This window comes from Coffea arabica, chromosome 2e, assembly GCF_036785885.1.
Source record: "Coffea arabica cultivar ET-39 chromosome 2e, Coffea Arabica ET-39 HiFi, whole genome shotgun sequence".
Lineage (NCBI taxonomy): Eukaryota > Viridiplantae > Streptophyta > Magnoliopsida > Gentianales > Rubiaceae > Coffea > Coffea arabica.
The window spans coordinates 64396823-64416913 of NC_092313.1; the positions used below are offsets into that span (position 1 = coordinate 64396823).

The window sequence follows — 20091 nt, forward strand, 5'->3', positions numbered from 1 at the left end:
AATTCTGGCATGTTGTTAAATCTAATTTAATTGCAGCTATTAGGCATTTTTTCCAAACTAGCAATTTGCCAAAGTCTTGGAATCATACGGTCATCTCCCTCATACCCAAAATTCAGAATCCTACCAATCTGAAGAGCTATAGGCCAATTAGCCTCTGTAATGTTGTGTACAAAGTGATTTCAAAAATATTGGCCAATAGACTCAAGAATGTTTTAAGTCATTGCATTAGTAAAAATCAGTTAGCTTTTATCCCAAGCAGGCAAATTCTTGACAATGTTATCTTGTCTCATGAGTACTTGCATTACATGAAAAATAAGAAACAAGGACAGAATGGTTTTATGGCTGTGAAGCTGGACATGTCCAAGGCCTACGACAGAGTGGAGTGGAAATTTCTTGATGCCATGATGGAAAAGATGGGCTATTGTACAGTCTGGAGGAACTGGATATGGAGTTGCCTCTCCTCAGTTACATACTCCTTCAATATTAATGGTGAACCAAAAGAGTTTGTAATTCCAGAAAGGGGAATAAGACAAGGCGACCCACTGTCACCTTATCTTTTCCTTTTATGTTTAGAAGGGTTCTCCAATTTATTGAAGCAAGCTGAGGAAGATAAAAGGATCTCAGGGATGAAGATTAGTAGGACTGGACCAAGCATGACTCACCTATTTTTTGCTGATGATTCATTGATCTTTTGTAAAGCTGAAAGAGAGGAAGCCAAGGAACTCATTCAAATTTTGAGGAAGTATGAGAAGGGGTCTGGTCAATCTATAAACCTGGAAAAGTCCTCAGTGTTTTTCAGCAGCAATGTGAGTCATCAGAGGAAAGGGGAAGTGATACAAAGTCTAGGCACAATTCAGGTGGCTACTCAAAGAAAACACCTGGGGCTCCCTATGGTGATAACAAGATCTAAACAGCAAGTCTTTGGATACATTAAGGATAGTATCAGTAGAAGAATGAATAGTTGGAAAAACAAGTTGCTCAGCCAAGGAGGGAAAGAAGTTTTATTGAAGGCAGTTTCCATGGCAATGCCAGTTTATACAATGTCCTGCTTTAAACTCCCTAACAAATTGTGTAAAGAAGTGACCTCCATTTTTGCTAACTACTGGTGGGGAGAAAATGATGGGAAAAATAAGATGCACTAGTGCTCATGGAGGAGATTGGCTAAAGAGAAAAAAGAGGGAGGCTTGGGATTTAAGGATTTGCAGAACTTCAATAAAGCCTTGTTGGCTAAACAGGTCTGGAGACTGATTTCCAAACCAAATCTATTAGTCAGCAAGGTCTTGAGGGCAAAGTACTTCCATAGGGACTCAATCTTTAAGTGCAAAGTCCCAAAGTGTGCTTCCTGGATTTGGCAAAGTATGATGAATGTGAGAGATTTTGTGCAAAAAGGAACGAGGAAGAAGATAGGCAATGGCAAGGCTACAAACATTTGGGAGGATAACTGGATTCCAGGAAATAAGGATGGAAGAGTCACATCTACTAGGCCTCAGGATTGCACCATAAGAAGAGTAGATGAGCTGATTAGTGGCTTTAGATGGAGGAAACCATTGGTACCTAGAACCTTCAACAGGAAGGATGCTGACGAAATTCTGGATATCCCTATAAGTATCTCAGGAAGGGAAGACGGCAACTACTGGCTACATAGTGGCAATGGCATCTATACGGTCAATTCTGGGTACAAGACATTGAGTAGAGAAACAACCCAACATATAGTAGGAAGAGCTGATGAAGCAGAAACGAGCTCAGCAAACTCCAATGGAAAGCAATGGAAGTGGTTGTGGAAGCTGAGAGTCAAACGCAAGATAAAACACTTCATTTGGAGGAGTCTAAATGGGCTACTTCCAGTTAATGCCTTGGTGTTTAATAGAACAAACCATGGAGATCCAATATGTGATGGCTGTGGAGATCAAAATGAGTCGATTGAACATATGTTCTTTCAGTGCTGCAGAGCTCAAGAGGTATGGAAGATGGCCCCAATACAGTGGGATGGATTAACGGGACAGACAGGGAATTTTAGAGTTTGGTGGAATGCAATGCTGGAAGCCTCAGGTAGGATAGAGGGGAGGGAGCATATAGAGCTTACTACGAATATCCTGTGGCAAATATGGAAAAGGAGAAATGAATGGAAGTTCAATGCTAAACGAGAGCACCCTTGGAAAACAGTTAACAAGGCTCAACAGGAATGGCAAGAGCAAGTCTCAGCTTGGAGTAATGAGATAATGACCCCTGAGGATGCTGGAAGAGAAGGAGGAGAAGTAGAACCAGTGGAGGTACGAAGTGATGAAGTGCAGATCAAAATATCAACTAGTGTGCAGGAACAGACCAAATGTGTTGGTATTGGGATTTTAGCAATTAACCACAGCCATCAGGTGATGTCAGCCTGGGGACTAATTGATAGGAAAGCAGTAAATCAGTTGCAGACTATAGCAGAAGCAGTGAAGATGGCCATTATAAAAGCCAGACATCAGCAATGGCAGAAAATTACAGTCCATGTTCCCAGCCCACAGTTGCTGAAAGTGATTATGTCGGGAGTGGCTAAGGATATCAAAATGTCTACTTTGGCTGATGACATTAACAATCTCAGAGCATTGTTCCAGAAATGCTCCTTTTGTCTAGACGGGAGATTAGATAAAAGATGTGATTTGATTAGTGATTATGCCTTAGGCATACTTCAAGATGAGGAATGGATCAATTCTCAGTGTGTTTAACACTTTTGTATAGAACCTTTGAGCCTTTGCTCATATAAGTGTACATCTTTTGCCAATCAATACAAATACTACCGTTGCAGAAAAAAAAAAAAAAGTAGAGGATTCAGAGTTCAAGTTTAGATGGTTTCTATTACTTTCTGTGGAATTGTTGTTTTATGGGTGAGTGTTGCAGCTCAGGTTCATAAATTTGGAAATTTGAGTTTGTACATTAGTAGTTTAGCTTCCATGATACGTAAATTTATTGCAATCAAAGTCCTATTAATTCTGCATTTATCATTGTTTGTTGTGTTATTCTTGAATTCAACGGTTGTTATTTGCAGTGGTTGAATTTGTGCAAGCAATTTTATGATATTGTTTTGTGTTCATCATGAGAATCTCACGAGGACAACATCCCATACCTTGAAATCCGTCGATGAGCCCCCAATTTTGGGGCGTCAAAGATAGGCTATTTTTATTGCCTTTAACAGCATATAAACAAACAAATACAGTGCTTAGGGCAATATTAAGTAAAAACCAAGCTTTTCAATACTCACCATGTGCCGATGTGCAAGTACCTATATAAAAGGATTTTGCACATCATTGCTTTGCAAAGTAATGTTTTACTGGATACGGAGAAAATAGTGTAAAGAGAAATATGAGTTTTATGACATACAGATAATTAAAGATGGAACATGCCATGTCTGAATTTTATCTGCTGACAATATATATACTAGCGGGTTTAAATGCATGCCACGTATACTAAATTTGAAATTCAAATTCAAATAATGTGACATTCATCTAACTCCATCAAATGTATAGTGTAGAAAAGATTAATCCCAATATAAACTTTAGACTCCGTCAAATGTACAGTGTAGAAAAGATTTTGTGTTTAGCTGATCCACGCTGCAGGAGACATGAGGCAGGAAGCTTGCTCCCCACCAACCTTCTTACATCGCGATTAGCATTGACAGCAAATATGAGAGACTAAACGCAGGGAAGACTTGACAATCCAGCCTGAAAAGGCTAAACATTATTTCACGACTCACAACAGAAACTCTGGTGCAAAGCATTCACCAGGTTTCAAACAACACAAAGGTCTCGTACGTGCTAAACCTAATTTTTTCCATGACTAGTTACAACAGAAACTGTGGTGCAAAGCCAAGCCACTTGACTTTAATCAGCAGGCATAAATTAAAAAGGACTACTAACGTTCACGAGCCCTCTTAGCAGGGGTCTCATAACCAGGAAGTTCCATTGCAGAAGCTGGCATCTGCGCATTGTCAGATGTCGAAAGTGCCTTTACAGGTCTAGGTTTGAGGAAGTTCTTAAACCATATGGCTGAGTCCTTTGGGTATCTTGCCAAATTTGCATCATTGAAGTCCACATAACAAATGCCAAAACGGTCTTTATATCCCACTGCCCACTCAAAATTGTCAAGTAATGACCACGCGGTATAACCTTTCACGCTGACAGAATACCTACATAAAATGTGTTACATATGACAACATAGAGGATTTTAAAGCTGGGATAAAGTTAATTCTAAGATTAATATTAATACACATTTAGTAAAAATGAAGGCAATTAAGCAAGGACTTACTGGTCGATTGCCCGTTTTAGTGCCTTTAGGTGATCGCGGTGATACCTGATCCTAATATCATCGGATAGAGAAAGGTAAATCGTACCATCTAGAGCACCAGCATCAGCGACACCTGAAATGCCAAGAAAAAGTGATATATCAAGAAACTAGTTTTATGAAGTAAATAATATTCCAGGCCGTAAAATGTAAATTACCATTTTCAGTGATGTAAATTGCTGGATTATTGTAACGCGTCTTGATGAGACACAAGAGCTTGAAAAGTCCCTCTGGATAAATGTATATCCAACCAGAAGATGTCTGAGAATCACAGAAGGAAGACATTAAGCAATTGTTGAGAAATTTTTCAACATCTATCTATTTGAAATTAATATCAAACCTTTTAGATTGACAAGACTGATACCACCAATCAAGCTTTACTTTGAAACTTCAAACATGAAACTATTGTTGATTTACCTCCTTGTATAAAATAAACATTCAAATTGCACCACTATGGGTCTAACGAAGTTAAGATGCTAAAGTATTGAAATAATAATAGTATTTTACAGTCACTGACACTAAGATTTCGACAGTTCTTGAATTTTAAACTCCGGGCGTGACTAAAAGATTGATGACTGGTTTGGTTTTCGAAACAAAACTGGAAAACCAATGGTGTTCATTTTGAGGGGAGGACTGATGGTATTCAATTCATTTGAATGGACGTACAATCAATCCCTACTTAAATTTTTCTTAGGAAAATGTGATCGATAATTTTATGCAGAAATGCAAAAAACACTTACACGTTCACCAATGGGTTTGCCGTCAGGACCGGTCGCTACAAGATGTTGAATGAGGGAAATAAGTAGGCATAGATTGTAATAAAATCATAATATTACAGTAACAAAAATGAAACAATTAGCTATTGAAAAATATTTCGGATGAGCTCACCCGTAGTCTTGGCACCCGAATCTGTTAAGTAACTAGGCTCTGGATAAACAGTAGGATCATTATATGCATAATTAGCAGTATAATAATTGAGCCCCAGAAAATCATATGATCCTTTTAATTTGGCTGATTCATCATCCGAGAAACGTTTAAGACGGTTTTCTGGTACACGATCAGTCATTGACTTGGGATACTGACCATATGTTACTGGATCCATAAACCTGGAAAAAGATGCTCAATGACTAAGATTAGAAACCTGAAAAAGGTAATAAAATTTATAATAAGCACCAAAGCTTGAATTTCCAAGGTTCAAGAGGGCAATTACTTACCAGCCAAACGTGAAATCAAGGGCTCGGCCAGCTGCCTTTGCATCATCTGCTGATTCAGCATTGTATGGTTCAAACCAAGTGGTGTTAAGGGTTATTCCAATTTGGCCTCCTTGAGCACTCTAAAAGCTCGACATAAGTAAGATAACATCAACATATATACTTGAAAAGCTTTAGTAATTATTTTCAATTTAAAGAAATTTAAACAAAAAATTTTCAGAAACCTCCCCTCCCCGTTTCAGACAATTTTACTTAATGCCCGTATAATTTTCAATATTACACTGACCTTCCTTCATAGCTATCACATGACTATAATAACCTTCCCAAAACTATGATATTTGTCCTAGTTGAGGCTAGTACTGCAAATTGTAAGGAAGCATACTAGGACGAAAGGGAGAAGAAGAAATCTACTGAGACGTGATTTAATCCTTTTGCAACGCAAAGTGTTAGAAACTAGGAGCGAAAAGTATAGTTATGTCTCTCATACACACACATATATGATTCTTTATCTGTAAAATGAATTTGCTAAGGGACATTTCAATATGCTCTTTTTTTTTTTGTGTCAGTGTAAGTGTGTGTGTGTGGATACCACCTGAAACTTTTGTCTGTATATTCGAACAGCTTCAGCATGAGCAAGAAGCATGTTGCGTGTTACAGTGTACGGCTCTGTCCCTGGATCTCCATTTTGGCAAATTTGCGGATGCATAACATCACATCTATGCTGAACAATGCTGAGGGACCCATGATCCGCTGAACTTGAACCTCGATTGGGAGGAAATGTCCCAGCTGCATAGCCAAAACATGATACAGTCCAAGGCTCATTGATTGTGATCCAATTTTTCACTCGATCTCCAAAATGCCAAAAGCATAGTCTTGCAAAAGCAGCAAAATCGGCCCTGAAAAAGTTGTTCCATAAATGTACTATATGTCTCGCTTAATTTGGTTTACGAATTTGTAAATATAGGTACATGTATGTTTCTACTATTAGCAATAACCCTTTTGTACCTCGTTGTAGTCAAGAACAATAAGGGCAAAGTTAAATATAGAGATAGTAAATATGCCCACATAGCTAAAGAACCGTATATTAGACTCTAGTTCTCTAATTTTAAAATTTTTGGCATAATGGGCTTATTTTGCAATTTTGGTTTCCAAAAATTCGAACAAGTTTTTATCTTATAGTTATACTCACCAAAAGAAGTACTACACTACAATATTTTCCAAAAGAAATAACGCGCCCCAAAAAATAATCATGCTAATAAAGCTGTGAGACGGTTTTAGTCCTACCTCCACATGGTGATATACACATTTAAATGTTCTTATAGAAAGTCAATTAGTTAAACTGCTATACACCATTCCATGTTGTATATTCGTTTATTGTCTTTAAAGTTGTAGTACAGTGGCGGTGTTGTCTTTAAGCTATCTATGTTAGTTTACTTGCACCGAGAGGAGATGTGAGCATCTGGATGTGAAATCTTTTGCACCATGTGGGGTATTCTATTGTTTGCTATTATTGGAGACGATCATGCTTTTTATGAAAAGAAAAACTATAATAAAGTTAAAAAATGGTATTAAGATTTAAGGAATATGAATTTCTCAAGTTGTGGGCATTCGACACTTGTTTATCAATGCCCTCATTTTTTGTCATGCAATGAATACAGAGATACTATCATTCAACTATCAATAAGAAAAGTTTCTGAATCACTTACACTATTTTTTCATCTAGGAAACTTCCGTACTCATCTTCTAGAGCCTGAGGCACGTCAAAGTGCAAAAGGGTAACAAAAGGCTGAATGCCTGAACAGATTCAATAGTATATGGAATGAAATGTTAGTGAACTTTGACAAGCCAATCAATTATATGATTTTAGAGATTAATGAAAACTGTAATCAAAGTCTTACCATTAGCCAAGAGTTCATTAATGAGGTTGTTGTAGTACTGGATCCCTTCTTTGTTCACTCCGGCATTCAATCTTCCTCCTAACGATCAAAATTTTGAAAAATTAAAAGAAAAAACAAGATCAGTATTAATTTTAAGTTGAATTATACACTACATGTTTTGCGTATTTAATATGAAAGGTTACATTATTGCTTTTGAAAAATTGAAAATTTTTTCAATGCCTCATGAATTTGGTAATTTGATAATCTTACAACCTGGCAGTATTCTAGTCCATGAAATTGAAAATCTGTAGTAGTCAAAACCAAGTTGCTTCAACAATTGCACGTCTTCCTGGAGAGTAAATTAGTGGAAAGAGTAGCAAAAGTTAATCTTGATTTTCCATAGGCCAATTTAGAAAAGAAGACAAGTCTAAAGGATGTTATACGAAACACCAACTAAAATATTCTTAATTACCAAGAAGTACCTTATACAGATGGTATGAATCCGCTGCTACATCTCCATTGTCATAGTTTCTAACCTTGTCTGAAATTTAGCTGTTTCTCTTAGCATACAAGCACCTATGCAATTATTGTTCACACAAATAAACGGGAAAAAAAAATAACGAGGAAGAAAAACCTGGTTTCTTTCTGCACATTTCGTCCCATATGCTAGGGCCTCTACCGCCTTCCTTCGTAGCACCTTCAACCTATCGAACACATTAAACAAAACACAACATTATCAAGATGTTCGTAGATACAACAAATGCACGTACAAATCAAACTATATTGATGATGATTGATGTATACCCAACAAAAAAATAAGAACAAAAAAATTGTCGCACAAAAGTCAACGCAAGTTGCAGGCTGAAATTTAAGAAAGTTATAGTAGTAACCTGATAAGCAGATGTTGCAGTTCCAAAGAGGAAATCTTTCCCAAAGTCAGAACGATTAATCTCCAATTTCTCCATACTCAGAGTACAAACACTTTGCAGATGGAGGAAAGTTGGATATTGAGTTGCAATTGTAAGCCCTCTATGGACTATGGGCTTGCCTTATTAACCATATTTATTAATTAACCATATGTAGACTAATTGCTTAGAAACTCTACAAAGGTGGGTGGTTCTGCTGACGTGTCAGTTCGTGATGGGCTGTAACGTTGTCGTCCTGCGTGTTCTGAGCACGTGACTTTTTTTTTTTTTCAACTTTCCTTCCATTTGGTTCTGCATTGGCGTCGAGGTCTTCAGACTCTTCACTGGAAATCAGAAACTGCTCCACCAACTCTTACCCACTCCAATCTCCAGAGTGCAGACGTACTCCTCTCCCCTTTGTTTCCCCTTTTCCTTTTCTCAATCAATCAATCTTCTTCCTCTGCTCTTTGTCCCTCTCCTCTTTTCTTCAACACAAGTCAATATTCTTCTCTGCATCTCTCTGTTTTTTGTTCGTCTCTCAAGTCCACTGCTTTCTCCATTTTAATTTTGTGTATGCTGTTCCTGCCCCTTGATTAAATTTTCTTTTATTCTCTATTAAATTTTATTTGCTGTTCCAGACTTCCAGTTCATCTCAATCAGACTCTCAGGCAGACAGACACCCAAAAAGACTCCAAGTTTCACTAATGCCGACTATCCGGATGATTGGCAATTAACCCTTTTTTGTATTTGTCTTGAATAAGACACCGAATCATTTTAATCATGTTTAATGATATAGTGTTTGTGGGGTTTTAACTTGAACAGATATAGCAGTCAATCTCACTGGTATGTCAAATCTGAAATCTTTCTAAAACACTTTTTGTGGAACATAGTTTTTTGAGTAAATCTACTTTTAATGCATAAATGAATCTCAATTACAGATGGTATGTTCAGATGAATATACAACGGCAAGAAATACCATGTGCCAGATATTGCTGCAGTACTCAGCAGGACTTGGAGCGCCAGTGTTGATCGAATTATTGTAAGTATATATCCCTGAACAAAACTTTGGTCTTTTTCATACGGATATGTCTCGTGCGACTATTTTTCTGGTTGCTATTATTATTAGCTCATTGCAAAGGATAAGTTTGCACCCCATTAGCTCGTTGCAAAGGATATGTCTCTTACATGCACTATATGAGTTGTTGTATGATGTCTTGTGAGTCATATTGTACTGGATGTGGTAAATCTGCCGAAATGAGTGGTTATGAGGCTATAAAAGTTATTTCCTGAGCAATGTGAAATCTTTGCTGTTAACCAAGTCCAAATGAACCAGATAATATTAACCACAATTTCTCTCATTAAAGCTTGCATGTCATTTTCTCTTATTTTCCATGCATTAAAAAGTCTCGAGTTGTTTCACCTGTTTGTTTCATTGTTCTCCCCTTGTGACCTTGAATCAATTTGGTGAAGGTTCAACCTTGCAGTGTGCTTGACACGGAAATGAAGTGCAAACTGATTTCAGAGTATATGATAAAGGTTACTTTTTTGTGTTGTATGATAACTTGCCTAAGCTTCTTTGCGTGATCTAAGGTTAGAGTAAATGGAATGCAAGAACTCTGCTTATGCTTGTGATTATCCTTTTGACAGATTTCAACTTTATTTTTGGACGAAACAGTGCAATGTATTGGGGAAGAAGGTAAAGTTTTCCAGTTCTACTCTCAACATTTTTTGTTTGTAGACTATCTTCTTATGGATTGTGCCCTCAGCTTCATTACATAGTGGAGCTGAGTCTAGGCCATATATGACTTAAATGAATCTGAAAAAATCAGGTCACTTGCTCGTTTGTATCAATTGTCTGAAACTTCTGCATAATGTCACTTTAAAATAAAAAAAATTAACTTCTGCAAAATGTCACCTGAGCTAAACTACTTCTTGGAAGGCATATAGGGTATATCTTTTAGGTTTATTAATTCTTTCTGCAAATTATTTAGCTGACTGTTCTGTTTTAATTTGTAGGTAATGAACATATTGAAAATGCCGTGCCAGTACATTGTGATGATGAGCAAAATGTTGGTTGATCATGAGACAACTTCCAAGGAGCTGCTACAATTGGGCTGGACTCCATGCTTTGAGCAAATTCTACATTGGCAGATTTTGTGAGCAATATTGTTCTTTGTTATAACCAAACCATGCAATCTTTAGCAAAAGTCCTTTTTTTTACAGTACTGTAGGAGTCTTTTCTTTTGCCTTCAGAATTGGGTTTAAAATTTATTCAGGCTGGTTTTACTTTATATTATAGGAGGATATCCTTGTTCTCGCAATGGCAAGACTTTTCCTTTGGGATTGTCCTCAACATTGTTGGACTGACGGTACTGATGAACGGTGCAGGTCATATTTTATGTTTCATAAGATGGATGTTCACCAGCTGCAGTTAATATTCAAATACTTACCCATACTTTCATTTACAGAGAGTTACGTTTATCAGGTAAACAAAATGCAACTCTCTCTCTCTCTCTCTTCCCATACTATATGTGGCTTATATTCTGCATTTTGGTGTGTACATTAACTTGCAAATCCATACATTGTTGGTCCATTTACCTGTACAATAGATGCTCAGTGACTTCCTTATGTGTCCTAAATAAATGTCAAGCTTCGTTACATATTCCACTACCCCTTTTCAGAATGGAATACGGTAATACCAACAAATCATTATGACATGAAAAAAATTGCATTACTTTTTCCAGTACATGTGAATGTGCCTACTGCTTGGTACCTATAAATGTGAAAAGTTGTGACAGTAATTGTTCCAATTTTTTGCTACTATAAGTAATGTGTCAATTATGTACCTGAATAGCATAGTGAGAGCTGGCATTAACTTTAAAGTATGGTGAAGAAATCTTCTTTAGGGATGATAATAAGCACTTAGGTATAATCATGTGTTGTGTAAATCAGCAAGTCAAGCTTGACTGAGAAGTTTCTACCTTAAAACATCATGCCAACTCTGATTACAAGGTTTTGGAGGATGCTTGATTTTCTTTTCTCAGATTTTCGGCTAGACAAAGTGGAAGGGCATGATAGCAGTTCTTTGGCTCGGTTCAGTTAATGTCAAGTGTCAACATGCTGCATGATTACAATTAGTTTTCTCGATAAATAACTGATGCTGTTATAAAGGATTTTAATTCCATAATATGTTTCATTCATGCTTCCTATTATCTTGATTTTGAATTTACAGTTGGATACTTTGAATGCGAAGCTACGTAAGTCACCAACTTATGGAGTTCAGCTTGGAGAAATAGAATCCTATGCGGTAAAACCACAATTTAGAAGATCTTTGTATCAAGCTATTTCCAGGATTTAGGTTAAAGCTTGATTTTCATTGTCCTTTTGGCACAGGTTTGCCAAACAGGGGGAAGAAGGGCAATAAGATCCTTGAAGATGTTAGAAGCTGACCCGTTTCCCACTTATTATCCTACTTGAGCATCAAGGCCTTCTCACGGAGCGGTCTATATCTATTTCTGTTATGATTTTTGTAGTTTCCTTTATGTTCCCTCCGTGTGGTTCTTAAACAGTATTCTAAAGGCTTTTAGAATCGTAAAGGTTATATTGCCCCCCTCCATTTTTTCAGGATAAGAGAAGAGCTTTGGTTTGTTTGGAGTAGGGTCCTGGAGTCTTGAAAGAAAACTGTGTTGTCATCCCTTGAGTGGAACTGAGGTAAAATTAACACAAGTGCATTCTATATTTTGACAAATAAATTTTTGAGACATTTTCCTTTCCTTGTTTGACTAAACCATTGGCATCAGATTCTACATAGTGCAGATATCTGTTTAACACATGCATAAATTCGTAATCTATTGTATCTGATTTCTTTAATTTGAGTAATAAAGTTCTGCACTTACGGAGATTTATTGCTACTTTTAGCATCATAAGTACAGAAACTGGCCCCATGTGTGGGAAAAGATTGATGGAATGAAAAGAGTATTTCAGGGAGAATGTAAGAACATATATTTATTAAAAAAGCAAAGAAAAATGTAAGAAGTTTATGATGGGAAACTTCAATTTAGTTATTAATTTATTAAAATAACCCTTGGAAAGGCCCTTTACTTTAAGGGAGATGTAGAAAGAATATATCAATTGAAAACCATAATCCTAAAAGAGAAGCTAGGGGCAGAAAACTATACTTGCATGCCAAATTATTATTTCTTCATGGTACAGATAAACATCAAATGGAGCTTATAATTCTAGCTACCAAAAAACTTTCTGGTCTTTGGCAGCCTGTCATCATTATTTTGGCCCCCAAAGACATAGATACTGAAAGCAAATTTTGTTGATAAGGTTTCCAGTTTGTTCTGATTTACAAGCTCAGTTCCTGAAACCTAATACCCCCACACCTCCTCCCCCCCCCCCCCCCCACCCCCAACCAAAAAAAATCTGCTATTAAAATATTACCATGAAAGTGCATGATATTTAATCCATTTTGGCTGCATAAAAGTCAAATGGTTATCTTGAAAGTTGTTATAGAAGCCAAATATTTAGGAAGAGTATCCTGACCTGGACAAGATGAATTCCAGTTTTGAACTCAGGGAATCCTATTTTGCCACTTACTTTATTCCTGGAACATTTTTCTTCTCTTAATAAATTACAGCAAGATATCAGTATAGCCTAGTAGCATCATATTGATTATATTTATATAACATACTCTGCACTGTGCAGAGTTGCGTGGGAGATATGATGAGGGCTGTTCATCTGAAATCCTTTGATTATCGGGTACTTAATCTTTTGCTGTATCAATTGCGGGGTGAAGAGGTACATTCCTAATTGGCATTTGGAAACTATCTTTGAACTTCCAATTCTTTTCTGGCCAAAATATTATTTTACATAAATGTCCTTTCCATTTCAAGCTAGTTTATTAGCTCACCAGTTTATGAAATTTAGCCCAGCTTTATCTTTGATGATATGGTTATACGTGTCACTCAAATACCTACAATTACTTGCTTATCTTGCTTTCAATTTCTGTGACTGACCTTGTTTATTGCATCTTTTTCTGCTATCTTTTGATTGGAATAAATGCTGTTTATGCTAAAGATGACGGGGGACTCTCCTTGAATGATAAAGTTTATGATTGGAATTGTTTCTTTAGGAACTGTTGTAGAATGAGTCCTCCGCCTTTCAACAAAAGTTGAAAGGTTATGGAAAGGATTATGAATCAAATACTTGTGACAATAGTAATACTATTGCTGTTTTACATTGTATTTTTCACTTTGTTTTGCTTTCTTTGAAGCTGTTATGAAGGTGAATGAATTGCATATGGAATTCATATCAATGTCAGAGTTCTTGATTGAGCTATCCGATGATATGTGAGTAGTTTTCATATAAACCTTAATGTTTTGTGTATAAAAGGAAATTTATTGTATTGTTATTGGCAAGATATAACTTTCCATTTTCGATGCATGGGAAGAAGCATGTACCATGTGTTATCATTAATGGATGACAAAGTGATGCTGTAGATTTAACTATGAGGTAAATCATTTTCTGTTGTTTTTTTTCCTCTTATGTTGACTATCCTGAATATTAAAGATTGTTTTTCACTTGGTAGGATGATGTGTTGGAGAATAATTTCAATATATTGCGCATGTTTGTCAGAATATATGGAGCTTCGAGGGCACCAACCATGCTGGTCAGTAATGGTCATTATAATAAGAATACTTCTGCAAGCTCCATGTAAGCTTATTGGAATGCTAGATTTGAGCTTGGGCTTGTAAAGCCAAATATAGTTTTGAGCCATCCAATGGCATTATTGCTCAATAAATTGAGAGGATATGAACTTTGGGTCTTTTGAAGTTCCACTTTTGGACAAGTTCAACCTGTTGTTTTTAATGTCATAGAGGATGGATGGGCTTGTAAAATTTGCTGATTTGTAATTCATTCCATTTTATTGGAGTAACAGAACTGAGAGGCTTATTTCTTGTCGGTAAGGTTGGTTATTTGCCTTCTGTAATCGGGACTAATCATGCTAAATGATTCATTAGTTGTCTTGCATTTTCTGTCCTAGGTTATTGGTGGATCTCTAGAGGAATCAAATGAAGCTCTTGCTATGGCTGAAATCGATGGTTAGCGAGACACATTTTCCTTTGTTACATTTTTCTTCTCTCTGCTATTTGTCTCTCGCTTGGTGCCTTATACCCTATATTCTTGGCAATCCATTTTCCCTTGCAGCAAGACTTTTTTCCACGGTTGATGCGCACCCAACAAGATGCAAAGTGAATGTTGATACTCTTCTGGATGCTGTCCTTAAGTTATTGAATGTGTGAGAATGAGAATGCATGGATACATTTGTGAAGGATTCAGGAATTTGACGAGAGTGGGGATCCCGAAAAGCATTTTCACTCTCTTCTCTCATTGGCTAAAGAGGGGGTTGAGAAAGGAAAGGTAGACTAAAGTGCTGCATTTAGGAGAACAGAGAAAAGATTACTTTCGATGCATATATCTTCCTCAATTTTCTTAATGCGACAATTTAATTTTTGTAAGTTGGCGGCAATTGGTGAATGTGGACTGGACTATGACAGGCTTCATTTTTTTTTTTTTTTTGGACTGCCTTAGATGTCATGGGAGTTGTACTACATGCTTTACCTGTCAAAACTATTTATTTTCGGGGAAAGCCATCCATTGCTCGAGCTATGTAATTGCCAATCAAGAGTAACCATCTTGCCTGCTAATCCAATTCGTTGTTCCATGTTTTATATACACAAGTGAGCTGCTCACAAAAACATTTATTCTTCCTTTATTGCTAACATTGACCATTGCTTTTAACTTGGTGGAATGAGTTCGAAGAAAATGATGGTCCTGCCATTGCAGCTGCTCGAAACCATTTTCGAATCATCATTGCCATAAGAGTGAAAGTCACAATACAAAATTGTAACCAAATACATCAGCACATTTATTAGCTGAAAAACTTTTCCATTCTTCTTATGGACGATGTTTTCTATTTTTTTTTCCCTTGAATCCCACATCTTACTCTTTCAACTCAGCATTATCAACCGTTCTTTTGATAGCTCCAGTTGTACAACAGCCAATAGATCTGCATCAGTTGTAAGAGTTTTTTCAATTACTCCACATACCATCACCACAATTATTCTACACCAGCTTAACTTTTCCTTTTTTATTTTAGGTATCATCACAACGCACTTCAACTAGCACAAATGGTCGATGAACACAGTTGTACTAATCCAAGCATCCTTCCTCCTCCCCCTGATCACAGTCAAATCCATGATATAGCCGCTCCGCTCCACGTCGTAAAATTCTAACGCTGCAACACAACTACCCATCTAAACTTCTTTATATTTACTAATTACTATTTTCTATCTTCTTCTTCTATTGCTTTTATTTTATAGAAACCATGGACTACATGGATTAGAGGTGTTATCGAGCTTGATTATAAACCTCAGAAACTAACCTACTATACAGCTTGTCCCAATTGTAATCACCCAAATAGCTGTATGGATGAGTGAAAAATTATATGCAAGAACTGCCAAGCTAATGTTGATCTCCAACATAGGTACTTATAAATAGCGTACAGTGTTTATGTTAACCAGTCTAAGCCTCCAATCACTTGTATATTTGTTTATTAATTCCAAGGCTTGTATTTCGATTTGGATCACGGATTTAACTGGAACTCTGTGTCCTATTGCTATGTCCTCTGAAGTCGAAAGACTAACTCAGTTTTCAATGACTGAGCTCTAATGTTTGCAAATAGAAGTAATTATCAATTTTTTTTGACAAAACAATTGTTTCCCTCTATTTTTTCAAAAGCTTGTATTGCTTTCTCGCTTTGTCCGCACTAGAACATGGATATAGCTCAGCATCTCCAGACTATTCTACATGGAAAGATGCTTATATGCTACATCAAGCCTTCTACTTCAAAGTGCAGGATGATGAAATGCGTAACTTATGAAATATACCACTTACTACACTACAAACAAAGCTCTCAACATTGACCACCTCAACATTAACAATGACAGGTGTCGAGCCTGTGCAATAATAAATACCTACTCGAGAAAAATGAATTTTCTATGTATAGTAGTGAGTAGGGTCGAATCCACAGGGACTGGGAAAAATTCGATTCTTTTCAAGTTCGGGACACGGGGGATTTTTATCAGAAATAAACTAAAAATAATTAAACAATTTAACTAAAAATAATTAATTAATTAATACAAATTTAAATAGCAATCAAATAAATAATAAGTAAATTTTAGCCAAGGATACAACTACGCAGACACAGTCCATTCATCCGATCATTGATGCAAAGAAGGTTCACTTAATTTTATTAACAGGTTAGTTATAGTCGCCGATAAACTCTAACGACCAGCTTTTCCTTAATTTATTGATAATCAAGGTACGACCGTTGATTACCCCTAACCAGGAAATACTCCTAGGTACGACCGTAGGAATTAATTTCCTAATTGCATTAAAAACTAGAAAAGCCTAACCCAAATTAATAACACGCTACGAGGGTTATTTAAATCAGATTGCATGTCCCCCTAGTATGTGAAAATACTAGTTGTCACTAATATTAACCGACTAAACAATTACGGATTTAATTGATTAATTTGACAGGAGATTAATAAGTCAAATTGCACATCGGGCCCTTGATATCCAATTAACAAAATAATCCCATGGAAATTAAAATAGAAAACATGCAAATATTAACAAATTAAGGAACACGTAAAATTAATTAGATCTCACAGATATTTGGGACTGCGTCTTCGCGTTGATCCTTGACTAGATGAGAAAATTAGCCACGCCTCATAAGAAAATTCCCACGCAATTTAATTGAACTCAAAGACATTTATCTCTTACTAATAATTAAAAATAAGAATTGTATTCTCTGTAGTCTAATACAATAAAAATAGTCTCATGGAAGAGACGGAAGAAAACAAGACACGCAAGAAATCTTCACCCCAAAACTAAAAACTTCTCTGCCTAGACGGAAGAGAAGAAGAAAAACTCACTCTGGCCAAATGTGCGGCTCTCCCCATAAAACAAGCCAATTCCAAACTTCACTCTACGCTCACCAAAGAAAACATTCCTTTCCCTACCTAATCAACTCCACCGAAAACAAAAGCAAAGGCTACTTTCCACAAAGGCACCGTGAATCAAGAAAGGAAATGGTCTTTACACAATGGTCAAGTCTTCGCGGTCCCCACCTAATTGAGATGTTGGCCAGCCAAATGCAATTCAATTCCTTTTCATTATAGAAAGAAATGGACGTTGGTTTACACCATGCATATGGGCCAATTGTATAGAGTTTCACAATAATCTTCTCAAGAAGGTTTCTGCTCCACTTTCTGAAAGTATATCCAAATACCAAATATAAATATATATTGACAATTAAAGCAATATTTGGCAAGGATAAAGAGGAGAATTAACAATAAAATTACTAACAATTAACACCCTATCAATTCCCCCCACACTTAAATCATGCTTGTCCTCAAGCATGGGAACAACTAAATTCAACAATGGCTAACTCTCATTTCATTTACTGCCAAGCTACGCTTATCCCAAAATCAAGTTTTAGTGGCTAAGTGTCAAGACATATTTCTCCCGGTTAGCTCCTGAAATCATAGACTCGTCCAATTCATAGCTAACTCGTCTAAGAAATAAAAATATTAAACTAGCAAAAGTTAGCAATTGGGTCAACTGAAAATCAAAATCTCAACATTGAAGAACAAGGATCGGCAGGCCAACATGATCATAAACTTACTTATTATTTTCTTTTCTCTCTTCTTTTTTTTTTTTTCCAATAAATGCTCAGTCCCAAGCTATTCAAGTCTTTTGACGTGAACTCTGACATTTTTAGATGAAAGAGCCCAGTTACTCAACTCTTCACAGCTTCAGGACTAACTACTCATATATATAGTCACTTTTTGACGCGAAAGTCGACACTTGTGGTGAAGACTCCCGGTTACTGGGTGACGACACTAGCGGAGTAGGGTCATTTATTAATCACAATTAAAGCACCAGAAAACCAGATAATTAAAGATCATGGCCCACGTCATCTCCTAATATGGAGAACTAAGATCAACAATTGCCTAATCCACACAACAATTGCTAGTAAAATATTTATATTGCCTAAACAATTTAACCACAATTTGCACCAAGTCATTAAATTCATGATATTCACCAAGATAACATGCGTTTACTTGCCATCTAAACAAAATTCATAGGATAAATCACAACCAGCAATAGAAGAGTGAGTTGCCACATTTATTCATCAAGACAACAATAAGAAAAGCAATAATTTAAAGAAACTCCAATCAAATCCAAATCTCCCCCACACTTAAAGTATACATTGCCCTCAATGTAACAAATATATAGTGAATAAGAAGATGGGCAACGAAATTCCCCTGAATCGTCAAGACATCGGTGGATTAGCCCCTGGGGTTGATCTGAGTCTCACCATTTTCTCCAAATATCACTCCAAACCACAATAGACAACAGTTTAAGTAAATTTAAGTGTTAAAGGCACCTCCCAATTGAACAAACAACTGTAACAAATTACCCACAGTTAGATACAAAGTACAGCAGTTTAAACACAATAAGTAAATCACACGACTAACCACAAGTCAATCTACTAAATAAATAAAAATCAAGCAAAGTAAAAAGAAACAAGCAAAGTAACACAGAAGTACCCAACTAAGGAGGAATAGAAATGTCAGGTAGTCCAAACACGCAAAATTTTCAAAAACGTACTGTACTAAAAATAATAAAAACATACTGCAATAATAAAATAAAAAAATAAAAAAAAATAATAGAAAAAGATTGAGACAGGCGCGTGCATACGAAGCCAGTGGTGCGATGAAGGTGGTGGCTGTGAGAGAGAAGAGTTTGCGGCAGCTAGATCTGGTGGTGCGCGGCTTTCGGGGCTTCAGGCGGATCTTGGAGGCGGTGGCTATGACAAGGGTGAAGGAGGTGAGATGAGCTGGTGGTCACTCTTGGCGAGGAGAGCCGAGGCAGCGGCGAGAAGAGCTGGGGTGGGCGGCGGTTGTGGCAGCGGCGTCCGGCGTGGGCAGCGTCGACGAGCGGCAGGGAAGAGCGGCGCGCGAGCCAGTTGCCGCGGCTGCCGTGGGTCAGCGGAGCTTCTGGCGGCGGCGAATGAAGAAGAAAAGAAAAGGGGGAAAAAGGGCAAGCAGCGGGGAAGAAAAGAAGAAAGAAAGAAGAAAAGAAGGAAAGAAAGAAAGAAAGAAAGAAAGAAAGAATGCAATTTTTTTTTTTTTTTTCAATATAAACACCCTTGCAATTGAGATCATTTGCATGAACTTTTGCCATTGCCACCTACAAAACACACAAACATTAATCGAAGAACTAAAACTTACTAAAAACAAGCCAACATGAAGAAAAATAGAGTTGAAAAGTGGTCCAAGCCTTCGTTTTTAAAAGGATCCGAGGTCGGATCATTGTGCTCAGAAAACGCGGCTCAAGAAAACGCGCCTCAAGGTGCGTTTTGTGAATGTCGCGTTTTTTTCACAAAACTTGCAGCATCGAAAACGCGACTACGTGATAAAACGCGACTTTAAGTCGCGTATTTGAAGGCGCGTTTTTGGTTTCTGAACAGGCTGGAAAACGCGACTTGGTAGAAAACGCGACTTCCTGTCGCGTTTTGAAGGCGCAGATTTGAAAACGCGATTCTATGAAAACGCGATTCAGTGGCGCGTTTTCTTGAAAAACGCGTTTTCTTGAAAAACGTGTTTTCTTGAAAAACGCGTTTTCTGCTGCAAAATTTAG

At 37.0% G+C, this 20091-nt stretch overlaps 3 protein-coding genes across 26 annotated transcripts; 2 read left to right on the forward strand and 1 right to left on the reverse strand.

Moving 5' to 3' along the window:
- The first annotated feature begins 1361 nt into the window (after positions 1-1361).
- On the forward strand, positions 1362-2708 carry LOC140036401 (uncharacterized). The gene has a single exon (XM_072077790.1). The coding sequence runs from the start codon at positions 1362-1364 to the stop codon at positions 2706-2708; it is 1347 nt and encodes a 448-aa protein (XP_071933891.1).
- Positions 2709-3464: 756 nt separating this feature from the next.
- Positions 3465-8444, reverse strand: LOC113729295 (raucaffricine-O-beta-D-glucosidase). Its single transcript, XM_027253607.2, has 13 exons — positions 8299-8444; positions 8043-8112; positions 7891-7949; positions 7682-7757; positions 7430-7507; positions 7238-7325; positions 6124-6427; positions 5535-5653; positions 5209-5426; positions 5061-5095; positions 4479-4581; positions 4285-4396; positions 3465-4165 (listed from the first exon to the last, which is right to left on the reverse strand). The coding sequence occupies exons 1-13, from the start codon at positions 8371-8373 to the stop codon at positions 3892-3894; spliced, it is 1611 nt and encodes a 536-aa protein (XP_027109408.1). The 5' UTR covers positions 8374-8444; the 3' UTR covers positions 3465-3891.
- A 173-nt stretch (positions 8445-8617) lies between these two features.
- On the forward strand, positions 8618-15026 carry LOC113732654 (uncharacterized). Of its 24 annotated transcripts, none has more exons than XM_072080686.1 (14): positions 8624-9156; positions 9252-9352; positions 9784-9849; positions 9961-10009; positions 10330-10469; positions 10613-10798; positions 11546-11620; positions 11707-11814; positions 11939-12024; positions 13024-13116; positions 13603-13667; positions 13954-13987; positions 14363-14420; positions 14527-15026. In XM_072080686.1, the coding sequence occupies exons 10-14, from the start codon at positions 13039-13041 to the stop codon at positions 14619-14621; spliced, it is 330 nt and encodes a 109-aa protein (XP_071936787.1). In that variant the 5' UTR covers positions 8624-9156; positions 9252-9352; positions 9784-9849; positions 9961-10009; positions 10330-10469; positions 10613-10798; positions 11546-11620; positions 11707-11814; positions 11939-12024; positions 13024-13038; the 3' UTR covers positions 14622-15026. The 24 variants fall into 24 exon arrangements, with proteins under 24 accessions (XP_071936763.1, XP_071936787.1, XP_071936767.1 ...); XM_072080666.1 differs by lacking the exon at positions 9784-9849 and adding an exon at positions 13769-13830 and having other exon boundaries at positions 10702-10798; positions 13592-13667; positions 13907-13987; XM_072080670.1 differs by lacking the exon at positions 9784-9849 and adding an exon at positions 13772-13830 and having other exon boundaries at positions 10702-10798; positions 13592-13667; positions 13907-13987.
- Positions 15027-20091: the final 5065 nt, after the last annotated feature.